Below are 21,179 nucleotides of genomic sequence, written 5' to 3' on the forward strand. Positions count from 1 at the left end.
GCCGGTGACATCTGCGATCTACCCGAAGGTGTGGAAAGTGTTTTCCAGCTGGTACAGCAGTCAGGGTAGGCCTGCGGTGGCCACAGTGCCATTGGTGTTGGATTTCCTGCAGGGCGGTTTGGACAAAGGGCTTTCCTGTAGTACTCTGAAAGTGCAGGTTTCTGCACTGTCTAAGTTCGTGGACATTAGATTGGCGGAGGAGCCTCATCAAAAGATTTATCCGAGCAGTAGGCAGAATTAAACCCTTCATTTGCCACTAACCCGGCCTCTGCTAGAGAACGGGAGTGGCAAGGTATTGATGTTCGAAGGTGTGTCTTGGAGTACCTCCAAGTCACAAAACCTTGGCGGCAGTCGTCCCGCCTCTTTGTTACGTTTGGGGGCCCCACTAGGGGGAACAGGGCCACTAAAAGCACGATAGCAAGGTGGATTAAAATGGCCATAACTGACACCTACAAAGCACAGGGCTTGGTGCTGCCAGGTTCACTCACGGCACACTCGACTCGAGCATGGGCTACGTCCTGGGCAGAGCGAGCAGGGGCTACTCCAGAACAGATCTGCAGAGCAGCCACGTGGTCCAGCTTCCAGACATTCGCCAGGCACTACAGGCTGGACCTTATGATTCAACAAGACCAGGCATTTGGCAGGAAAGTCCTGCAAGCTGTGGTCCCACCCTAGGAGGTAAGATTTGTCCTAACTGATCCTCTCGATGGCTGTCCTGGAAGATGACTGGGGAAAACATGAGTTGATTACCTGATAACTCTGTTTCCAGGAATCTTCCAGCACAGCATATTCCCGCCCTTGGTGTGTATCCAGGTGGCATCCGAGGTTGGATGTAGGAGGGGATACTTTTGTACATGGGGTAGCCTTCGGTCCTAGAGGTTACTCACTAACCTCACTATTGAGACATTCATTAATTAAATAGTTAAGCCTTTTTAAAAGCTTCTTTCTTTCATTAATGAAAGAATGAAGCCTTTACATTCAGATACGGGTTCGCTAAATAGCGAACCCGTATCTGACAGCTGAAGATAGCAGAGAGGTAGCAGTGACTCACCTCTCTGCTATTCGTTTTGACAGCTGTATAGCCTGGCCTGATGTTAAATGATACATTTCAAGCACAAGATACAAATGTATCTCTGAGTGAAATGTATCAGTTTTGATCGTCTAGGAACGATCAAAGACCTTTACTGAGATCTGATTCTGACATGCTGTCAGGATCAGTCTCTAAGGTTATTAATAGCTGTTCCTAAGTTTGGAGCAGGCTAATAATAACTAAAAATTAAAAAAGCTAATGTATCATGCAGTCATAGTGACTGCTTGATATAAACTGACAAAAACATTTATTTATTTTTTACACTTATTTTTTTTACAAAGTGTAAAAAAAAAAAGTGTACAAAAAATTAGGAAAATAAAACTTTTATATATAAATATATTTTTATACTATAATTATTATTTAAAAAATTCTAAAAATAATAATAATAATCAAAACTTGCTGCTGTGGAAGAATCACACAGCAAAAATGTAAAAAGTGTGTCTGTCATTTTAGGAACAGAAACTAAAAACTAGCTCAGTCATGAAGGGGTTAAATATCGGGCATTTCCCTCTGGGCGAGGGGGCGTGTCTGAGCTGATGTCTAAAGACGCCCGCTCAGATCTAGAGAGCGGCCGGCCGTTTTTTTACAACGGCCGACCTGGAGGTAGTTAAAGGCCATCTAAACTAGCCCAACAGGCCTACAGAGTTACAGTACTACAGTGTTTTCATTGTGGACAGAAAAATGTAGTCGCCCTGTTCAAAGCACTTTAAAATCGCCTAGGCCGCCTGCAGAATTTTAGTTCTCTTTAGATTATAGATAAAGACTGGCATTTAATACATATGACTCATGTGACTCATAAATATAAGAGATTTCGGCATGTAGGCCATATCCATAGTATCTAATATGGTAAATAAGTTGCGCTTGATCTAAGTGAATGTGAATACCAGAGTAAGGAATAAATCCTAAACAACACTGCTTCTACTTTTGTATGGAAAACACAAATAGGCCAAGAAAGAAAAAAAAGTTACAATCAAAATCCGCCTACCCAAAGAAGACCATGCAAAATAATAACCAAACATCCTTTGACGCGTTTCGTAGATTAACTTTATCCTTTTTGAGAAAGTTAATCTAGATGACTCCTTTTTGAGAAAGTTAATCTACGAAACGCGTCAAAGGATGTTTGGTCTTCACCTCTCATAGCTGATTTTATACTACACGTATCTCTACTACACGGTTTTAAAAAGCTTTATTAGTTCTGGATTTCTGTAAGTGCATTCATATACTTTAAGAAATAAACTGTACTTGAATACTGCACTTAGATGGTTCGCCTCCTTTCTCCATTTGTATCCCTTATGAGACATCTATAGATACACGCTGCCGGCTTGAGCGCTGAGGCGGCGGAATAATCAAGATATAAGGGTGAATTACATCTGATTGCCTGACGTGGAGATCAAAGGAGATGATGGACTATTAGATCCTTAGAACGTTTCGGTTTTCTCAATCAGCGATTGGTTGGTTAAATTTTGGAGGATATCTATCAGAGAAATGAACGGACTATTCCTCTAAATACCATTTAGAGAAGGAGACTAACCGTTTGTATCCTGTCTCATATAAACTGCAAAAATCTTAAAAATGTACTGCTTGTTACATTGCTGAGATTATTCCGTTTATTTTTGTGCCCGTTTGTTTTGTTGGGATTGTTTTAAATATTTAACCCCTTGTACACATCCAAGAGGGGAAGTCGAATGTATATTTGATTTCACTAATTTGGATTTAATCACTGCCCATTTCAGGTCACTGAGATACTAAAAAGTGTGCATATTATTATATTTTCACGATTAGGTATTGAAACCACTATTGTTGTTCACCAGATTAAGTTTACACATGCAAGAGTGCTAGACCCACGGGTTATTTATATAAGGATTTCAACTAGGTTGCTTTATTTGTTTTTTGCTTGTTTGTCACAGATTACTCCGAGCTACAATAAGTGAGCCCGGCGCGTCTGTCACACATATATTTATTGATATATTGTGGAGTGGATGAATACACGTTCCACATATCGCATGCCTCAATAATTTCTTGGACATTTACACACTGACGTATCGATCACACAATGAGATAGAAGATTACAGTATTTAGATGTTTATGTGTTTATGATTTATTCTTTACTGTGGTATTCACATTCACTTAGATCAAGCGCAACTTATTTACCATATTAGATATTTTCTTCACACAAAGTTGCTGCTGGTCCTATAAACTATTTAGCACCCATTCCCAGCGCAGTGAACCTTGGAACCAATTTTATATCCATAGTATGTTTTGGTCTAGGGGCTTATGTAAACATTAGCATCTGTTTATATTATTTTGCATGGTCTTCTTTGGGTAGGCAGATTTTGATTGTAATTTTTTTTTCTTTCTTGGCCTATTTGTGTTTTCCATACAAAAGTAGAAGCAGTTCCAGTTTCCACCCCTTACTAGGGTTAGCTTCCCCTTTTTTTGGCTGTGAACAGGAGCTGGAGCACTTCTTTGTAAAGAGGCCATTCATTTTTCACATGCTGATTATCACTAACTATCCCATTAGCCTGAACAAATTCTACAAGTCTGAACGTTTCCATGGCCGAGCAGCTGCATCTGTCAGGGACCAGAACACCTCCAGGTGACGCTGGAGCACATCCTGCGGTTCCAGTGCTCACCTGCAGGTGCCTCCAGGCAGCCAGTGGCCGTCAGGCACCTGAGCACCTCCAGGTGGCACTGTGATGCTGGAACCAGGTCCTACAGTTCCAGTGCTCACCTGCGGGAGGTTACGTAACCTCTCCCTGCAGTGAGGCCTGTGCTTCAGTATTGCCTGTTATCCTGCTGCCTGTTATCCTGCTGCCTGTTATCCTGCTGCCTGTTATCCTGCTGCCTGTTATCCTGTTGATATTGTTAGTCAGGTTGAAAAAAGACACAAGTCTACACAAGTTTCAGGTTGCCTCCTTGAAGCCTGACTCCGTCTCCTGATGGCTCCCCTCTTGTTGCCCTGCTTCCCAGGTTGACTAGCCCTGTTATATTCTGTGTGTGATTTTGCTGTTTGCATTTAGTTTGGCCATTTTATGTTACTTGTGGGTGTTGGTGGGGTTGCTTGTGTCTGATTTTAGTATGTCTAAAAAACTATAAGTTCATAAGCCTTGTTTGGTGTGGTCACATATTTGGTCCTCCTGTATAGATACCTGCATGCGATGTGGGGACACCCGTGCATGGTATCGTGATAGCATTCAAGCCTTACATCACCAAGTGCAAAGCGTGGGATGCAGTGGTGTAAAGCATGCTGCCACTGTACTCTAGAAAAGTGGAGACGAGTTCTCTGGAGTGACGAATCACGCGTCTGTCTGGCAATCCGATGGACGTGTCTTGGTTTGGCGGTTGCCAGGAGAACGGTACTTGCCTGACTGCATTGTGCCAAGTGTAATGTTTGGTGGAGGGGGGATTATGGTGTGGGGTGGTTCTTCAGGGGTTGGGCTTGGCCCCTTAGATAGAGATATAGCTCTGCAACCAAATTCATTATGAGAATAGTTGCCAACTATTCTCATTATCGATTAGTTGGTTGGAACACCTATCTCTCTCCTCCATGCTTGGAGAAGGGCACAGCAAGCAGTGGGCGGGTGCAATAGCCAGCCTGCTATTGAAATTTGAAATGGCCAATAGCAGGCTGACTTTTGCACCAGCCCACAACCTGCTGTGTATTTACATTTAGCTACCATCTGCGGAATATTGCCACTAGCAACTTTCATTCCTTGCTGAAACTATTCAAGCGCCATGTGCTTACAATACAATTATTTTTAAAAAATATATAAAAGGTGGGGAAAAGTAATTTTTGGTTTCGGCCTGACAAATACTGCTGTTGGAGGTGCGTTGCAGTGCCATTCATATCAATGGCTCCCGAAATGCACCTTCCACCCACAGTGTGATCTGCCGCACTGGAATGCACGGAACCGCAATGCTGTGCGTTCCAGTGCAGTGCGATTGCAAAAAATTGTGCATGCAGTTTTAGAGGTCTTGTTCACACCTAGGCGTATTGCATATGCGCGTCTGTCGCACGTTTTTGAACCGTGATTCGCGGTAAAAAAGTAGCGCGACAAACGCGCGCTTCCGAAGGCTACTTGGCTGTATCCCAATGGAAACGCGCAACAAAACGGCCCAAAGTAGTACATGTACCTTTTCAGGCGTGGGCCGTTTTGTAGCGCGTTAGGGACGGGCGGAAATACGCCAAGGTGGGAACGAGACCATTGAATACAATGGGATTTATATTTTTGAGCGTTTTGTAGAGCGTTCGTCGAGCGTAGAACGCGCTACAAAACGTTAATGTGTGAACGAGGGCTAACTCTGAAGTAAACTTTGTAACACTGCATATGTGTCTTTTTTTTAAAACTTAAGCATGGCATTAAGTTGTTTTTTTTGGGTTTTTTTTACCCGATCGTAAAAATAATCGGCCAACTAATCAATTATGAAAATAATTGTTAGTTACAGCCTCTATCTTTTTTAATTCTGTTTTTGATGAAATTGCGCTGTGTTTAGTCCAATCCTTTCGAATTCTTGGAGAACCAAATAGATCCACCTGTTTCCTGTCTCCCTTCTTTGCACTACCTAGGAGGGTGAAATCCACTGCTGTCAACCCCTTGACATTCAGAAGATGAATCCTATATATGGCTTACTGCACCATAAAAAGTGTTTTCTTGGGTCTCTTTTTCTCCTCTTGAGGCTTAATTGCATCAGCCATGTCTGTAGGTCGTAACCTGCTAAATGCCAAAACACAAAAAAAGGTTAAAGAACTCCTGGATTTTATTAACCCTTGCATTGAGGCTACCCTTGCACTGCAAGGACTAAGTGCTTGTTTTTCTAGGTTAAAAAAAAAAGTCACCCGAAGCTCAGACGGCTTTTTAGACCAGTCCTTCCAATGGCTCTCCCCCCTCTGGAGCAGTCTAAGGTCCCGTAAATCATTTCTATACACAGTGCCGGGGTGTGGAATTCCTATCGCCCGACGCCCGGGACATGCAGTTTCGGGCGCCGGGCAAGTAGTTTTAAAGTGCATTCAGCCCGGCTCCGGACAAGCAGAGCTGAATGTACATTGTGGAGCCGCCGCTCGTTTAATACAAGTGGTCTGATCAGACCACTTGTATTAATATGAGCAGCGGCGATCGTTTCTGCCCACACCCCCCGCCGTAGTTTTCGGGGTCGCCCGCTCTCCCGGGGGACCCCGAAAACTAAGGCACAACGGCTCAGCCATAGAGCCGACGAAAAACGTCTGCTCTACGGGCTCTTTGTGTGTTCTCTGAGACCGTGGCGCTGTAATCCCAGCGCCACCTGTCTCGGCTGTCAGGAACTACACAGAACAGCTGTTCTGTGTTGGAGGGCAGGTTCCATAAAGAGAACCTGTCACCTCCAAACTATCACATAGGAGATTAAAATCCCTTATGTAATAGGAAGAACATTAAGGGGAAAAAGTAAATAAATAAAAAGTTAAAGAAAATGTAAAGTTAAAAAAATAAAATATATAAAGATTTAAAAAATTCAAAATTAAAAAGTAAAAATAAAAATGAAAAAATAAATAAAAATGAAACAAGGCTTCCTGGCCAATCAGCATCGAGCCAGTTTCCCGGTCAATAAGGTCATTACTAGCCACCCGGCTTCCTGATTAACCGGGAAGCAGGTTTCCCGGCCAATCGCAATCAAGCAGGCCAAACAACATGGAGTCGGCTTCCGTGGCAATCGGGAACCTTGGCGGGATGTCATTACCTGCTGCCCAGTTTCCTGATTACCAGGGAAGCCTGCTCTATGTCAGCGGAAGCACCGGTTTCAGTGTCGGCGAGAACCGAAAGCAAAAAATCGGTACTCGTACTCGATACCGAAAAACCGGTATTGGTACATCCTTAGTTTTGATTAAAACTATTTTTTGTATTGGGACAAGTAGATTTGGCCCCCACTTTAGTCCTTGGACAAGTAGTTTAAAAAAAAATTTCCACACCCCTGCAGTGTATAGACTTGATGATGCTGAAGAAGATACGTTTGTTATTTTAGCACCTAGACACAAATGAGCCCTTAACCCTTGCAGTGTGGGGGTAGCCCCACTTTAACCTCTTGCCGTCCGCCCGTTAAGAAAGCTCCTTGCTGATCTCCCTCCGGGCTGTGAATGCAGAAGTGATGTGTATTACATCACTTCCGCATTCACCTGTCGGTCATCTGGCTGCTATATCCAGAGAAGAAGCTGATGAAGCAGATCTCTGCTTCATCAGCTTCTTTTGGGGTCCCCAGGTGACAGGGGTTCTAGAGACCCCACAATTGCGCTACACATGTTACATATCGCCGCGAACGTCGGAGTGAGAGCAATCATTTTAGGGTTATCAATCACTGATAACACTAAACTGATGAGCGGTAAAAGCTTTTAAAGCGTCGCCCATGGCCAATTTTGGGTAATGTAGTTCTTTGAGGTTTTGCGCGCGTGTGCAATTTTAAGGCTTGACATGTTTGGTGTCTTTTTTTACCCGACGTGACCCCGTCTTTTATATTTTACCAAAAAATTGGGTAATAATAAATGTTTTAGAATTTAATATAGGGGAAACAGTTATGTTTTTTTTTTTATAATTTCTGTAAATTTTCCTTAATATAGTAAAAAATACAACCCGCAGTGGTGATTAAATACCACCAAAAGAAAGCTCTATCTGTTCCCAAAAAAGGGTATGCAATTAATTTCAGTACAGCGTTGCATGACGGAATAAATGTCAAAGTACCGCAGCGCTGAATACTGAAAAATGGCCTGGATGGGAAGGGGGTTTAACACCCTGGACTTCAATTGGTTAAGGGTTAATAAAACAAGTTCCTGGAATTCTTCTTTAAAAATACCATCAGTTGTAAACATCGCAGTTTTTATATTGCATACATAAAGAACATTTGAGCGTATAATAGACAAACAAACATGGAGTCACTCAAATTCAAGTATCTATAAAACAAAATTGGAAACAACCCAAAATCAGTCATGTTGGAGCCATGTTAATGTACACAGCAATGTACTTAATGTATTAAAGCAAGGTAGCCTAACTTGGCAAAAGAATGCTAGTATGCAGAAGACGAGTTGGAGATATTGGAAAAAAGACGGGTTGGAGGTATTATTCCTGGCTTTGCTCTTCTCTGTTTGCATCTTCACATTAGTTTACAAAGCTATACAGTGTGGTCCACAAATGTTGGACGTGTGTCAAGCATTTTCTCTCAAGATGAAGACTAAGGGCTTGTTCACACGGCGTCCGGATTCTGTCGGGACCATAACAGTTCGCTCCTGCACTAAAAATGTATCCCTATGTGTTTTATGGGCTCCAGTTCTCACCAGCGCAGTCTGTTCCGGTCCGGACATAAATAATACTACATGTCACATTTTCTCTGGCCCGGGAACGCGTCAAAAACGCAACGAAAATGCACCGCACTGCAGGTAATAGCTGACAGCCCCACTCCACACAAAAAAAAAAGGAACCGGAACGCGGTAAAAACGCGCTGCACTCATAGCATTGCGACTGCAGATCTGGACCAGAAAATGGTGTGAACAAGCCCTTAAACATTTGCTGTGTGTATAATCCACATAGGAAGGGTAAACCGCAGGAACTGGATTGCTGTGAAGCTTCAACTTACACCTGGTATTGTCTCATCTGTGTTCACTTCTGATAGATGAGTGGAGCTGGCACAACGTATTTAGGACGGGTAAAAAAACTGCATTAGGGTGGCGTAAGTGAAATAGACTGTCTATCCCAGTTTCATTGCATCCACTAGATCTGTCAGGATTTAACAATTTGTTTTCTTGATTGACTGTGCAATTGTTTACAGTTATTTCTCTTAAGGACTCGTTTGATGTGGACCAGTTTGTGTCAGAGTGCAGAAAGCGTGTGCAGTTGGAGAATCTTCGAGATGATCTAGAGATTTACTACAGACTTCTTAAGACTGCAATGATTGAACTTATTAATAAAGACTATGCAGACTTTGTAAACCTATCAACTAACCTGGTAAGATGTTTATATGGTTTTATCATGCTTTCAGTGAGTAGTCCTTTAAAAAAAAAAAAAACCCTGACTGTAGCAGGCATAGTTAAACTACAACTTAAGGTATGACACTCTAAACAAGTAATAAATGCTCAAGCTTCATAAAGTAAACCTAAAAACTTCCTTTTGTTTTCCCTGACTGAGCCATATCCTCATTCATTTGTTCCGAACATGCTCCTTTTCCCAGACACTGCAGTTTATAGCATTTCAGCAAGAGTGATGTCAATCAATGAAGCAGTGGGCAGGAGCAGATGTGGAATGGAGCTGATTGACAAGCTACAATTAGCAGCGAGAATTATGATGCCCCTGAAACATTTTTTTCAATCTACTGTAGTGCAAGCAGGCATAGCCTACAACTCTGGTCTGAATGAACAGTGCAGGATTGTTCCCACACTATCACAGGAAGCTGCATTAGATTAACTTTAGTAAACAAAAAGGTACAGTGCTAATAACCTCTCCGTGGGGAACATTCAAAGTGCATAAAAAAAACAGAAAAAAATTGCAAAAATGCCACTATTAATGTTCATAACCTCTCATGAGGAACACTCAAAGTGCTAATACAGCGTCAGTCAAAAGTATAAATAAAATGACTATGCAAACATAGCAATAATCATAACATGATTTTCCTAAAAACTGTGTGAGTAAAACATTTCCCAAATAGTGTACTATAACTACCAATTTGTTTCCAAGTGATACATAAAGTTTCTTTTAAAACTTAATTTGAGAAGCAGCGTAGTCCCCGGACACATCACACGCCGACTGAACGATAAGCCGCCTGCAGACTGATTACTATGTGCTGCTGGGAGGATGTCTTTTGGAGTTGAATGCTGGATCATATCGGGTTCGAAGGACGGAGGACTGTTCATTTAAAGCGTGTACTGGCTGTTAATGTACAGTCCTACTTTGCGGTAAGTGCATACCCTATAGGGGATCTTCTCTGCAGAACATACTAAGGAGCGCTGAATTTTGAAACGCACGAGTTTCACCTGAAGATTTTTTGGAAAGAAACTATCTATTTATTGATTTTTTCCACTTGTTATATATACATTTTCTCACTATATAATTTTGTTCACCTTATGTTCACCTGAAAAAACTTGTCACTACCATTTGACTATTTGGAATCGCACTGAATGAAGTTGAAAACAAACTGGTACACTACGAAATTGTACACTATTTGGAATTTTTTTACTCAGTGTTTTTAGGAAAATCATGTTTAGATTATTGCTATGTTTTGCATAGTCATTTTATTTAGGTGGCCAAGCAACGAAGTTGCAAGGACACCTATTGTATCTGTTAAAGTGACATTAATCCCTTCGTGACTGACGACGTACAGTGTACATCGACAGCATCGGGGCTGTTTAAACAGACTCTGTTTAAACTTGTAAAGCCGACTGTCGGCTTTACAACAGCAGCGATTCTGGCGACTTATCTGCCGCCAGATTGCTTCTGTGTCCCGTAGAAGGGGCCGCCCCCAATGAAGCAGAGATCTGCTTCATCAGCTCTTTTCTCTGGCTATAGCAGCCAGATGACTGACAGGTGAATGCGGAAGTGATGTAATACACATCACTTCTGCATTCACAGCCCGGAGGGAGGTCAGCAAGGAGCCGATCTTTCGTCCTCTTCCTCCTGACGCCCTCCGAGCCGGTCCCGGACCGCAGATGGGGCATCAGATCCCGGGATTGAAGGTGAGGGGTCGGGGGGCGCAAAAACGAGCACATATAGACGATCAGAGGGCTATGGAGCCGCCGATCGTCTATATGTGAAACACCCGGCAACAGGTGTTTGCATTGGTCGGGTCTTATCTGCCCGTGTGTGCCGGAAAAAAAATGCCATCTGGAGACGGCAACCCGCCAATGCTGCAGTGCCGTCCGTCCGTTTTTTTTACAACGGGCGGACGGCAAGTGGTTAAAGATTACCTGTCACCACCATCTGCTATCACATGGGGAGGGGCTTGTAAGCCCCCCTATGTGATAGCAGTCAAAGTAAAGTAAAAAAAAAAGTTTTTTAAAATTAACTAAAATAAATCTAATAATAAAAAAAAAATTAATATTCCCCCGCTCCCGTGAGCACGCGCGTCGGGTGCGCCTACGCATGAAAACGACGAACGCGCTACACATGTTGGGTATCGCCGCGCACGCCGGAGTGAGAGCAATAATTCTAGGGCCAGTATTTTGGGGTATCTCTAAATTGATGACCTGTGGGGGCTTTTAAAGCGTCTTCTAGTACTTCAGTTTTTCGCCGTTTCACGGGCGCACGCAATTTGTAACCTGGGCATGTTGGGTATCGTTTTACTAGTTGTAGCCTCATCTTTTATATTTCATTACAAAAATTGGTATTTTGTTGTGTTTTGGGGCATTTAATTAAATTTTTCACTAAATGTTGGGGTTTAATAAGGAGTTGCGCTAATATTGCGCAACATAAAAATTTGCAACTACCACCATTTTATTCTATAGGGTCTTGGCATTCAGAAAATATATAATGTTGGGGGGTTTTAAGTAATTTTCAGGCCTAAAATGTGGAATATAACATGGGTGCAAAAAATGAAAAAAAAAGGCCTCAGTCATGAAGGGGTTAAAGGATACATTTTTTTCCCCCTCCCCCCCCATGTTAGCACTTACCTTTTTTAAATGATGTCTCTTAATCCGATCTTCCTCTTTCCCCATGTTTACATCTGTCCCTCCAGCGGTGCGGCGGCTCTTCGATCCAGCGCTGACTCCTCTCTGCTTACAGGCACTTCAGATCCAGCGGTGTCTGCATGCGGGTGCACGCGTCCATACACTTACCTTGCGTCTCTGCTCGTCTCCCGGCCGAAAATCCGAACTGTGCATGCGCCCGCACCCAAGATCCTTTGCAGCCGCACAAACAGTTCCGGACTCTCGCCGCTGGAGCGCGCAGCGATAATAAGGTCAGTCTAAACCGCTGTTTAAGTGTTTTTTTGTTTTTTTTTTTAAACTTTTTGCCTATATCTACTGCTTGTCAGCAGTAAATATAGGCAAAAAACGGGAGGCTTTAGAACCCCTTCAGGATTATTATTAGGTGGCAATCTGCAAGGACACCTATTGTATCTGTTTAGATTATTATTAGGTGGCCAAGCAATGCAGTTGCAAGGACGCCTCTTATTATTATTATTTTTATTATAATTAGGTGGCCAAGCAACGAAGTTGCAAGGACACCTATTGTATCTGATTATTTTTATTATTATTATTCCGCCACTTTTTTCAAATGTCTGTAACAAGTGCTCTGTAACTCAAAAACTCATGAAACTTTGCACAATGCTACAGCCCTGAGCTTATTATAATATAAAGGTCACATGATGTGGCAGCCATCTTGGTTTTATGACGATTTTTGTGAACTATTCAGAAACCTGCATCTCCAGAACCGCTAAAGCTACAGATGTACAACTTGTTCTGTGAGCTTATGCTTTACTCTGTTGCCACATGTGCTCATTATAGCTCTATTGGTCACATGGTTTGGCGGCCATTTGGAATTGTGCAATATTCTGTCGACAACTTAAACTCTGAAAACATTTATCAGAATAACTCCAAACTTTGCACATATGTCCAGGGCGACCTCTTCTGCCACGGTTGTAGAAATAGGCCCGATCCCACAATCAAAATGGCCGCTACAAGCCAATGGTGTTTAGATAGTGTTATTGTTATGGCCTTTTTTTCAAAAGCCTGTTATAAGCGCACTGTTACTCGCAAACTAATGCAACTTGGCCCAATGGTACAGCTCTATGCTATGCCCAAACTTTAGCAACATACAGGTCATAGGTCACACTGCCTTGCAGCCATCTTGTTTTAGGTGATTATGTTCAGCTCCATATTCAAACATCCGTTTCGCAAAAACTAATAAAGCTACAGATCTACAAATTGTTGTGTATAGTCATGGTATGATCTGCATTCACAACTGATCATTACAAGTCAATTGGTCACATGGCTCGGCGGCCATATTGAATTGTGTCAAATTCGACAAATATTTCTATTATTTTGATGCTCTTTTGTTCAAATGCTAATTATTGCCACACCGTTATGTAAAAACTCATGCAATTTGCAACAATGGTAGAGGACTGTGCTGTGTTTAAACTTTGCAAACATAAAGGTCATAGGTCGCATGCTCTGGCGGCCTTCTTGTTTTAAGCAAACCTATTTTGACCATATTCAAATCTGTGTTCCGTTTTCATAACCGCTAAAGCTACAGATATACAAATTACTATATAAGTATATTCTGAGCTGTGCAATATCTGTTTATTACAAGTCATGTGACCACACGGCTTGGCTGCCATTTTGGATGGTGCAATATTCTGCAAGCAACTTAAACTCTGAAACCGTTTATCAGAATAACTCAAAACTTTGCACATATGTCCAGGGCGACCTCTTCTACCGCGGTTGTAGAAATAGGCCCGATCCCACAATCAAAATGGCTGATGCAAGCTAATGGTGTTAGCGTTATTATTATGGCCTTTTTTTCAAAAGCCTGTAATAAGCGCACTGTTACTCACAAACTGATGCAACTTGGCCCAATGGTACAGATCTTTGCTATGCCCAATCTTTTGCAACATAAAGGTCATAGGACACGTTGCCTGGCAGCCATCTTGTTTTAGGTGATTATATTCAGCTCCATATTCAAACATCCGTTTCTCAGAAACTGATAAAGCTATAGATCTACAAATTGCTGTGTATAGTCATGATATGATCTGCATTTACAACTGAACATTACAAGTCAATTGGCCACATGGTTCGGCGGCCATATTGAATTGTGTCAAATTAGACAAATATTTGTATTATTTTGATGCTCTTTTTTTCAAATGCTAATTATTGCCACACCGTTATGTAAAAACTCATGAAATTTGCCCAATGGTAGTGAACGGTGCTGTTTAATCTCTGTCAACATAAAGGTCATAGGTTGCATGCCCTGGCGGCCATCTTGGTTTACACGAACCTATTTGACAATTTTCAAACATCTGTTTTTTCATAACTGCTAAGGCTCTGCACTCATGTGTTTATTACAAGTCATGTGACCACATGGTTTGACAGCCATTTTGGATGGTGCAATATTCGGCAAACAACTTAAACTCTGAAACCATTTATCAGAATAACTCAAAAGTTTGCACATATGTCCACGGTTACCTCTTCCACCACGGTTACCTCTTCCACTACGGTTGTGAAACAGGGCCCGATCCCAAAATCAATATGGCCGCCACAAGCCAAACAGTTTTTGACATTGCATCCAATTGCATAAATGTGCATTTATATCATTAGTGAAGTATGTTAAGCTTGTTATACATATGATAACTCAACATCATAACTGCCAATACAATATGGCTTCCAGAGGTCACCAAGGTCGGCGGCCATTTTGAATTAGATTTTTTTTAAATCATAAAATATGTCCTTTTTTTAAATCTCTCTAACTACATCTTCTCATGTGCTATGACAAGCTCTACTGCTTGGCCACCTTTATTGCTGCTTGCAGCTATATTTATTTTTATTCCGCCGCTGCTTTCAAATGCCTGTAACAAGTGCTCTGTTTGTCAAAAACTCATGAAACTTTGCACAATGGTAGGGCCCTATGCTCTGCAGAGCTTATTACAATATATAGGTCATATGTGGCAACCATCTTGGTTTTTGTGACAATTTTTGCAAATTTTAAAAAACCTGCTTATCCAGAACCGCAAAAGCTACAGATGTACAACTAGATATGTGAGCTTATACTGTGCTCTTTTATCTTGTGTTCATTATAGCTCTATTGGTCACATGGTTTGGCAGCCATTTTGGATTGTGCAATATTCTGCATACAACTTAAACTCAAACCATTGATCAGAATTATTCACATCTTTGCACATATGTCCAGTGCGACCCCTTCTACCACGGTTGTAGAAACTGGCCCGATCCCAAAATCAAAATGGACGCTGCAAGCCAATGATATTTAGATAGTGTTATTATTATGGCTAGTTTTCAAATGCCTATAATAAGCATACTGTTACTCATAAACTCATGCAACTTGGCCCAATGGTAGAGCATTACAATAGTCATAGGTCACATTGCCTGGCAGCTATCTTTTTTTAGGTGATGATATTCAGCAACATATTCAAACATCTGTTTCTCAGGAGCTATAACAGGTACAGATGTACACATTGCTATTTATAGTTATACTGTGATCTGCACTCACACCTGATCATTACAAGTCAATTGACCACATGGTTTGGCAGCCATATTGAATTGTGTCAAATTCGACAAATTTTCCTTTTATTTTAATGCTCTTTTTTTCAAATGCTAATTATTACCACACCGTTATGTAAAAATCATCAAATTTGGCACAATGGTAGATAACTGTGTTGTGTTTATTCTTTGGCAATATAAAGGTCATAGGTCACATGCTCTGGCAGCCATCTTGGTTTAAGTAAACCTATTTCTTAACCGTTTTCAAACATCTGTTTTTTCATAACCGCTAAGGCTACACATATACAAATTTCTAGGTGCGGATAAGCTGAGTTCTGCATCCAATTGCATAAATGCATAAAGCCTGTTTATTACAAGTCATGTGGCCGCATGGTTTGGCAGCCATTTTGGACTGTGCAATGTTCTGCAAACAACGTAAACTCTGAAACCATTTATCAGGATAACTCAAAACTTTGCACATATGCCGAGGGCTACCTCTTCTACCACGGTTGTAGAAACTGGCCCGATCCCAAAATCAATATGGCCGCCACAAGTAAATCAAATGTAAAAATTGCATCCAATTGCATAAACGTGCTTTTATATCATTAGTGCAGTATGTTAAACTTGTTATGCATATGAAAATTCAAAATCATGACTGCCAAATACAATATGGGTACCAAAGGTCACCAAGGTCGGCGGCCATTTTGAATTTCAATTTTTTTAAATTCATGCAATCATGTCCTGCTATTTCTCTCGCTAACTAAATCATCTTCTCATGCGCTATAACCGGCTCTACTGCGGGGCCACCTTTATTGCTGCTTGCAGCTATATTTATACTTTTGACACTGTATTAGCACTTTGAGTGTTCCTCGTGAGAGGTTATGAACATTAATATTGGCATTTTTGCACATTTTTTGTTATTTTGTATGCGCTTTGAATGTTCCCTACGGAGAGGTTATTAGTGCTGTACCTTTTTGTTTACTAATTTTCTAGGCTTAACCACCTGAGTTTAGCAGCTTTTAGCTAGTATGTTTTTTCTAGTTTATTTTAATTTTTTCCATTAGCGCAGATTTCTTTACCATTTAGATTAACTTTACTGGAATTTTGAACAGGGATTTGTTGGACTTTGCAGGGGGAATAAGAGAAAACTAAGTGTGTGCACCTGTTAATACGCCTATTAATTGCTGCAGCAGATATATTTTCTAATGGGAGGCCATAGTTCTACTTTATATACTTAACTTCATTCATGTTCATGACTGTGTAGCCTTGCCTGTGGTTGGTCCTTACTCTACTGGATGGCTGGGAGCCGCCGTGAATATGTATCATCCACAAGAATGAATGGGCACATGGTGCGCCTGCACACAAGGCAACCAAGACAGTATATGTTGGATGTCACGGCTGTGTGGTGTTGGATAGGGCTGCACAGTCAAAAAATATGGGAGCCAGGATGACTAATAACTACTCTGGCTACACTCGGGTGGGGGGGTTTATTCAAGTTAATAAGTTGTCCTTTAATTCATTGACATTTTTGTTTTTGTCTGGGCATTGAGAACAAGCTATAGTTGTGAAGTTATTTTTGCATGCATTCTTGAGTCACTGTTATGACCTGCTGTTTTCATCGGCTTCAAAGTAAATCCTTCTTAGAACAAAACTCATTCCTTTTACATATTTAAAACACAAGAGGATTATTTCTCATTTTAGGACATTGAGGAGAATCATTCCTTTTCCCCAACTAGCCAAATGCACATCCAGAATTGCTGGTGTATAGTGCAGATACAGGCTAATAGGATAGCCATTTATTCCAAGCTGCATGCAGAAGTTTCAGGCGTTTTGGCCATCAGTCATCAAAAATGATAAATGCCCTTTTATAAAATAAAATGTGATTCAAGTGCTTTTTTTTTTTTAGCTTGCAAACATGTCCAGCAAGTTAGAGGCCAGATCTTAAAAGAGCACTATGGGATAAATCTTTTTTTTTATTTTTTTACATAGTTCTTTTTAGGGTCATGAGAGGACATATACTAACATCCTCCCATGACCCAAAACTCAGTATATAGCGGGCTATTACCCACTATATGCTGAGAGCGCAGCAGCTGGGATGGTTTCCGACAATACTGTCGAGATTCCCCCTGGCTGGCTGACAGCGTGCTCTGCTTTTCTAGAGGCAGAGCCAGCTATGCCTGCCCCTTCCCCGTCCGTTCCTCCAGTCAGCGCTGGAGGATCAGAGAAGGGAGGGTGGGAATCCCTGCAGGGAGCAGTGACTGACAATCACTGCTCTCTGCAGGGAAGTGAGCGAGCGTCAGTATGTTTTCGATCACTTCACGATCGATAGAGCCGACGTGTGACAATTTCAAACTGTTACACGTCGGCTTTAACTATGGGGATGAATGTAATGTACTCACCCCATAGTTCTTTAAAGCAAACCTTGAAAAAAAACCTTGAAAAAAGGACCTAGCTTCCTACGGGGTTCCACAGATTTCTTCCAGTGCTGACGTGATCATGATTTGATTTGCTTCCCATACCTTCCCACTGAACACCAAATGCCATACTGGCCAATAGAAAAGTGTAGGGGGACTGGAGAAAGTTAGCAAGAGCACAACTGGAAGATGATAACTTTAAAAATACTTGAAATTACATGTTAATGCTTATTAGAGAATTTAGTGCGTGGGTTTAGATCTACTTCAAAAAATATATTAAATCAAAACTTTTTTTATTTTGGGTAACATAGGTCTTTTTTTGCAATTAGAGATTTGCCTTCACTTCCTGTCCTGTAGACACTACTGGAAATATGAAGTAATCTCTCTAAAGAGGTAAACCTCTTAGACATTCGTCATTGGAATACGTGCACCCAATGAAAGACTGTTCCTGTTCTGGTGACAAGTTATGGATTTTACCTCACTTTCATTTCTGGTGACCGGGGCAATTTGAGAGCATAAATCTCAGACAGCAAACCCGACAGAGGTTCTAATACTTGATAAAAGCAATTGTTACTCCTGATTTTTAAGCACAACTTTTTCCAGTACTTACAGAGGAAACTGCAGCAGGCAGTCAAAGCTATCCATTTCCCTAATAGGTGGGTCCCAATTCTTCACTCTTCTGCTACTGCTTATGCATCACTGTAGACCTTAAGTAATGTAGAGGGTACCAGCATTTGTTCAAGCCATGTAAGGACTGGAAGAAATATCTCCACCTTTTATTCCTGACGTTTCCTCATCCCTGGATAGCCTATCACATCTGAATGAAGCAATATTAGGAAAAGCTTTTCTCTTCTGGCCAGGTTTTTAAGGTGTCTTTTTTCTTTCAATATTCAGGTTGGAATGGATAAAGCATTGAGTCAGCTTTCAGTGCCATTGGGACAGCTGCGTGAAGAAGTATTGGTAGGTTCAACAAATTAGTATTTTTGTATCCATCCATTTAAACTATAATATCGGAGGAACAAAGGAGAGATGCATTTGATGACACTATAGGAACAGGTGGCAAGTTTGGCACTTTGCGCCGAACCCTGTGTAGCTGCAAGCACTATAAAAAGTGTTACCCTCTAAATGTATCCAATTATAATGCATATGCTGCGCTTCATCTAGAACTATAAATAAATAAATCTCTATAATAAATAAGTGCTAAACAATACATGCAATCAAAGTGTTCACAATTGCTCTTCTTATAAATATTAATCTTAAATAATATCCCTCTGTAAAGTTCAATCATATATTCCGTGTTCAGATGTGCACAAATGTGGAATCACATGTATAAAGTGCTCACGATTTGTCCCAAGTGCACCACACTCTTTATCCTTCCACTGTGAAAGTTCTTTATACAAAGTCCATACATCAACTCCAATTATCACCCAGATGCTCCCCCTCTTAGTGGGCCTGCACACCTAAGAAGTAGACCTAAGCAGGTCTAAAATCGCTTTATATGATCTCCAATCGATCTTATTCAAAGGCCATCTCTCCACAATCATTGCACAGAAAATGACGTCAGCATGTCATCACGACCATATCCAATAAAATATAAAAACTGCCCATAGCGTAAAACCGCAAAATTAAACTCCTTTATTTAAAAAACTACTCGCATAAGGAAAGTTGACATAAAACTAAGTAAAATGTATGGAGGCCTTTTATAAATATCCAGAGAAATTGTTTAGACAGATGTCTGCCTTGACTTTTGACAAGCTGCTAGAGATTCTGCGACCACAACTCCCCAGTTTGGATACCAACATGTTGAGGTGTGTGTCTGCTGAGGTGTGAATATTGCTTACACATGTATGTTATGATGGGAATGCGGGACCATTTTCTGAATGCAGTGGGTCTGGCTAAATATTGGGTTTGGCGTAATAATAACCCCCTGCATTAGTGTCAGTGACTGCAATAATACCCCCAGTATTGGTGTCTGTGACCGCAGTGTTAACCGCCAGCCTTGTTGGCAGTGACCACAATATGTGACTCCCAACATGTGTCAATGGGTACAGTAATAGCCTCCAGTGCTGTCAATACCCCACCATTGCTGGTCAGTAAAGTCAGAACTGCTTCCCCTTTACATGGTTCGTCAGTTGCACTGCTGTTAACCCCCTGTCATCCACCCGCCCTGGGCAATGCTATTAAAACTGTTCCTTGCATTGCTGGTCAGCGGCAATGCTGTTAATCCCCTAGCTGGGACTGTGCTGTTGGGTGCAGATCAATCGACTGACACAATACTAACAATGTCAGGTGTTCTTTCAGTGCTAGGTCCTGGAATCTGCATTCTGCTGCCACTCTTGCGATGAGGAGGGTCAACACACAGTATTTTTATGAAACAATTGTTGTCAGCCCTTTTGCTAAACTACTCAACCATTCTCACTCTGCTATATAAAACAGACACAAGGGGCGCATATCAGAGAAGTTAATTTTTAGGGTTTGCATGCATGTTTAAATGTTTCCTGTTCCTGCATGGCCAGGTAGACGGAAGTTCTGGTATCCATAACAATTCATGCCTCATATGTTCATATTTGCTTCTGACTAGTTCCTCTTAGATTTTACTCTGCCTATTTCTTCTTGTTACAGTTAATTGCAATGTTCTTTTTCCAGAGTCTCAAAACATCTGTTAATTATAGCATTCGGGCAGTGGATGAGCGCTTGGCTAAACAAGATGACCTTAGGAAGAAAAAGGCAAGTTATGTATTTAAGATGACCCTACAAGTTACCTATAAACATTTTAGCTTAATTTTAGCTTGTTTACTCTAGAATAAAGAGTATCAGCTATAACAAGTATTTACAAAGAATCTAACATTTCTAAGCTGACTTTTTGAAGCCTTTGATGGACAACTACTTTTACTACAGTTAAGCTATACACTATTTGAATTTCGGCCTGTTATTGATAAACTTTCGGCCGGCATCCCTTGATCATCTGATCATAGGAGCCGGTTAGAAAATCTTCAAACGAACAGAACTGGCAGCCAATGAGCCGCTGGCTCTGTTGGGGTATTCTGAGAGAGGCTGGTAGTCGTTGTTTGAAAGTGACACATAAAAAACAAAAGGCTGAAATAGGCAAAAATACAGAAGTTGGACAGTGGAGGTTAGTAAAGAGTATTCTAGATAGATATGCCTGAGTTTGAGATGTTTGCATCTGTGAGAACATACTGCATGTGAGACTGTGAATGAATGAAAGGATACTGGAAGAGTTGTCTGTATCTTCAGTCAAGCTTGACAGAGGAAAAGGAATGGTATGCAAGTGCTTTGGTGCTGGTAAAGGTGGGAGACAGATTGCCTGGTATAGTGACCCATCTAGATTTCCAGTCTATTTTATGCAGTTATGCCATCCCCTCAGATTAGTGGTTGATGTGTGTAATTGATCCAATACCTACTTCCTAAATTTGGTGAAGAAACAGGAAGCCAGAGTACTGTGTTTGATGGATTAACCATCAGAGTCGCAAGATCTCAACCTTTTTGAGCTCTTGTGAAA

At 41.2% G+C, this 21,179-nt stretch overlaps 1 protein-coding gene across 1 annotated transcript in view; it reads left to right on the top strand.

Annotated features, from left to right (window-relative positions):
• The window catches only part of LOC108801207 (conserved oligomeric Golgi complex subunit 2-like), a 33,482-nt gene extending 13,021 nt beyond the window's left edge, over positions 1-20,461 (top strand). The window contains exons 2-4 of the mRNA XM_018573139.1: positions 8,890-9,051; positions 18,554-18,619; positions 20,306-20,461. Coding sequence (XP_018428641.1) covers positions 8,890-9,051; positions 18,554-18,619; positions 20,306-20,461 — 384 coding nt within the window. The remainder of the gene's footprint in view (positions 1-8,889; positions 9,052-18,553; positions 18,620-20,305) is intronic.
• Positions 20,462-21,179: the final 718 nt, after the last annotated feature.

This window comes from Nanorana parkeri, unplaced genomic scaffold, assembly GCF_000935625.1.
Source record: "Nanorana parkeri isolate BGI_ZX_2015 unplaced genomic scaffold, ASM93562v1 scaffold2250, whole genome shotgun sequence".
Classification (NCBI taxonomy): Eukaryota; Metazoa; Chordata; class Amphibia; order Anura; family Dicroglossidae; genus Nanorana; species Nanorana parkeri.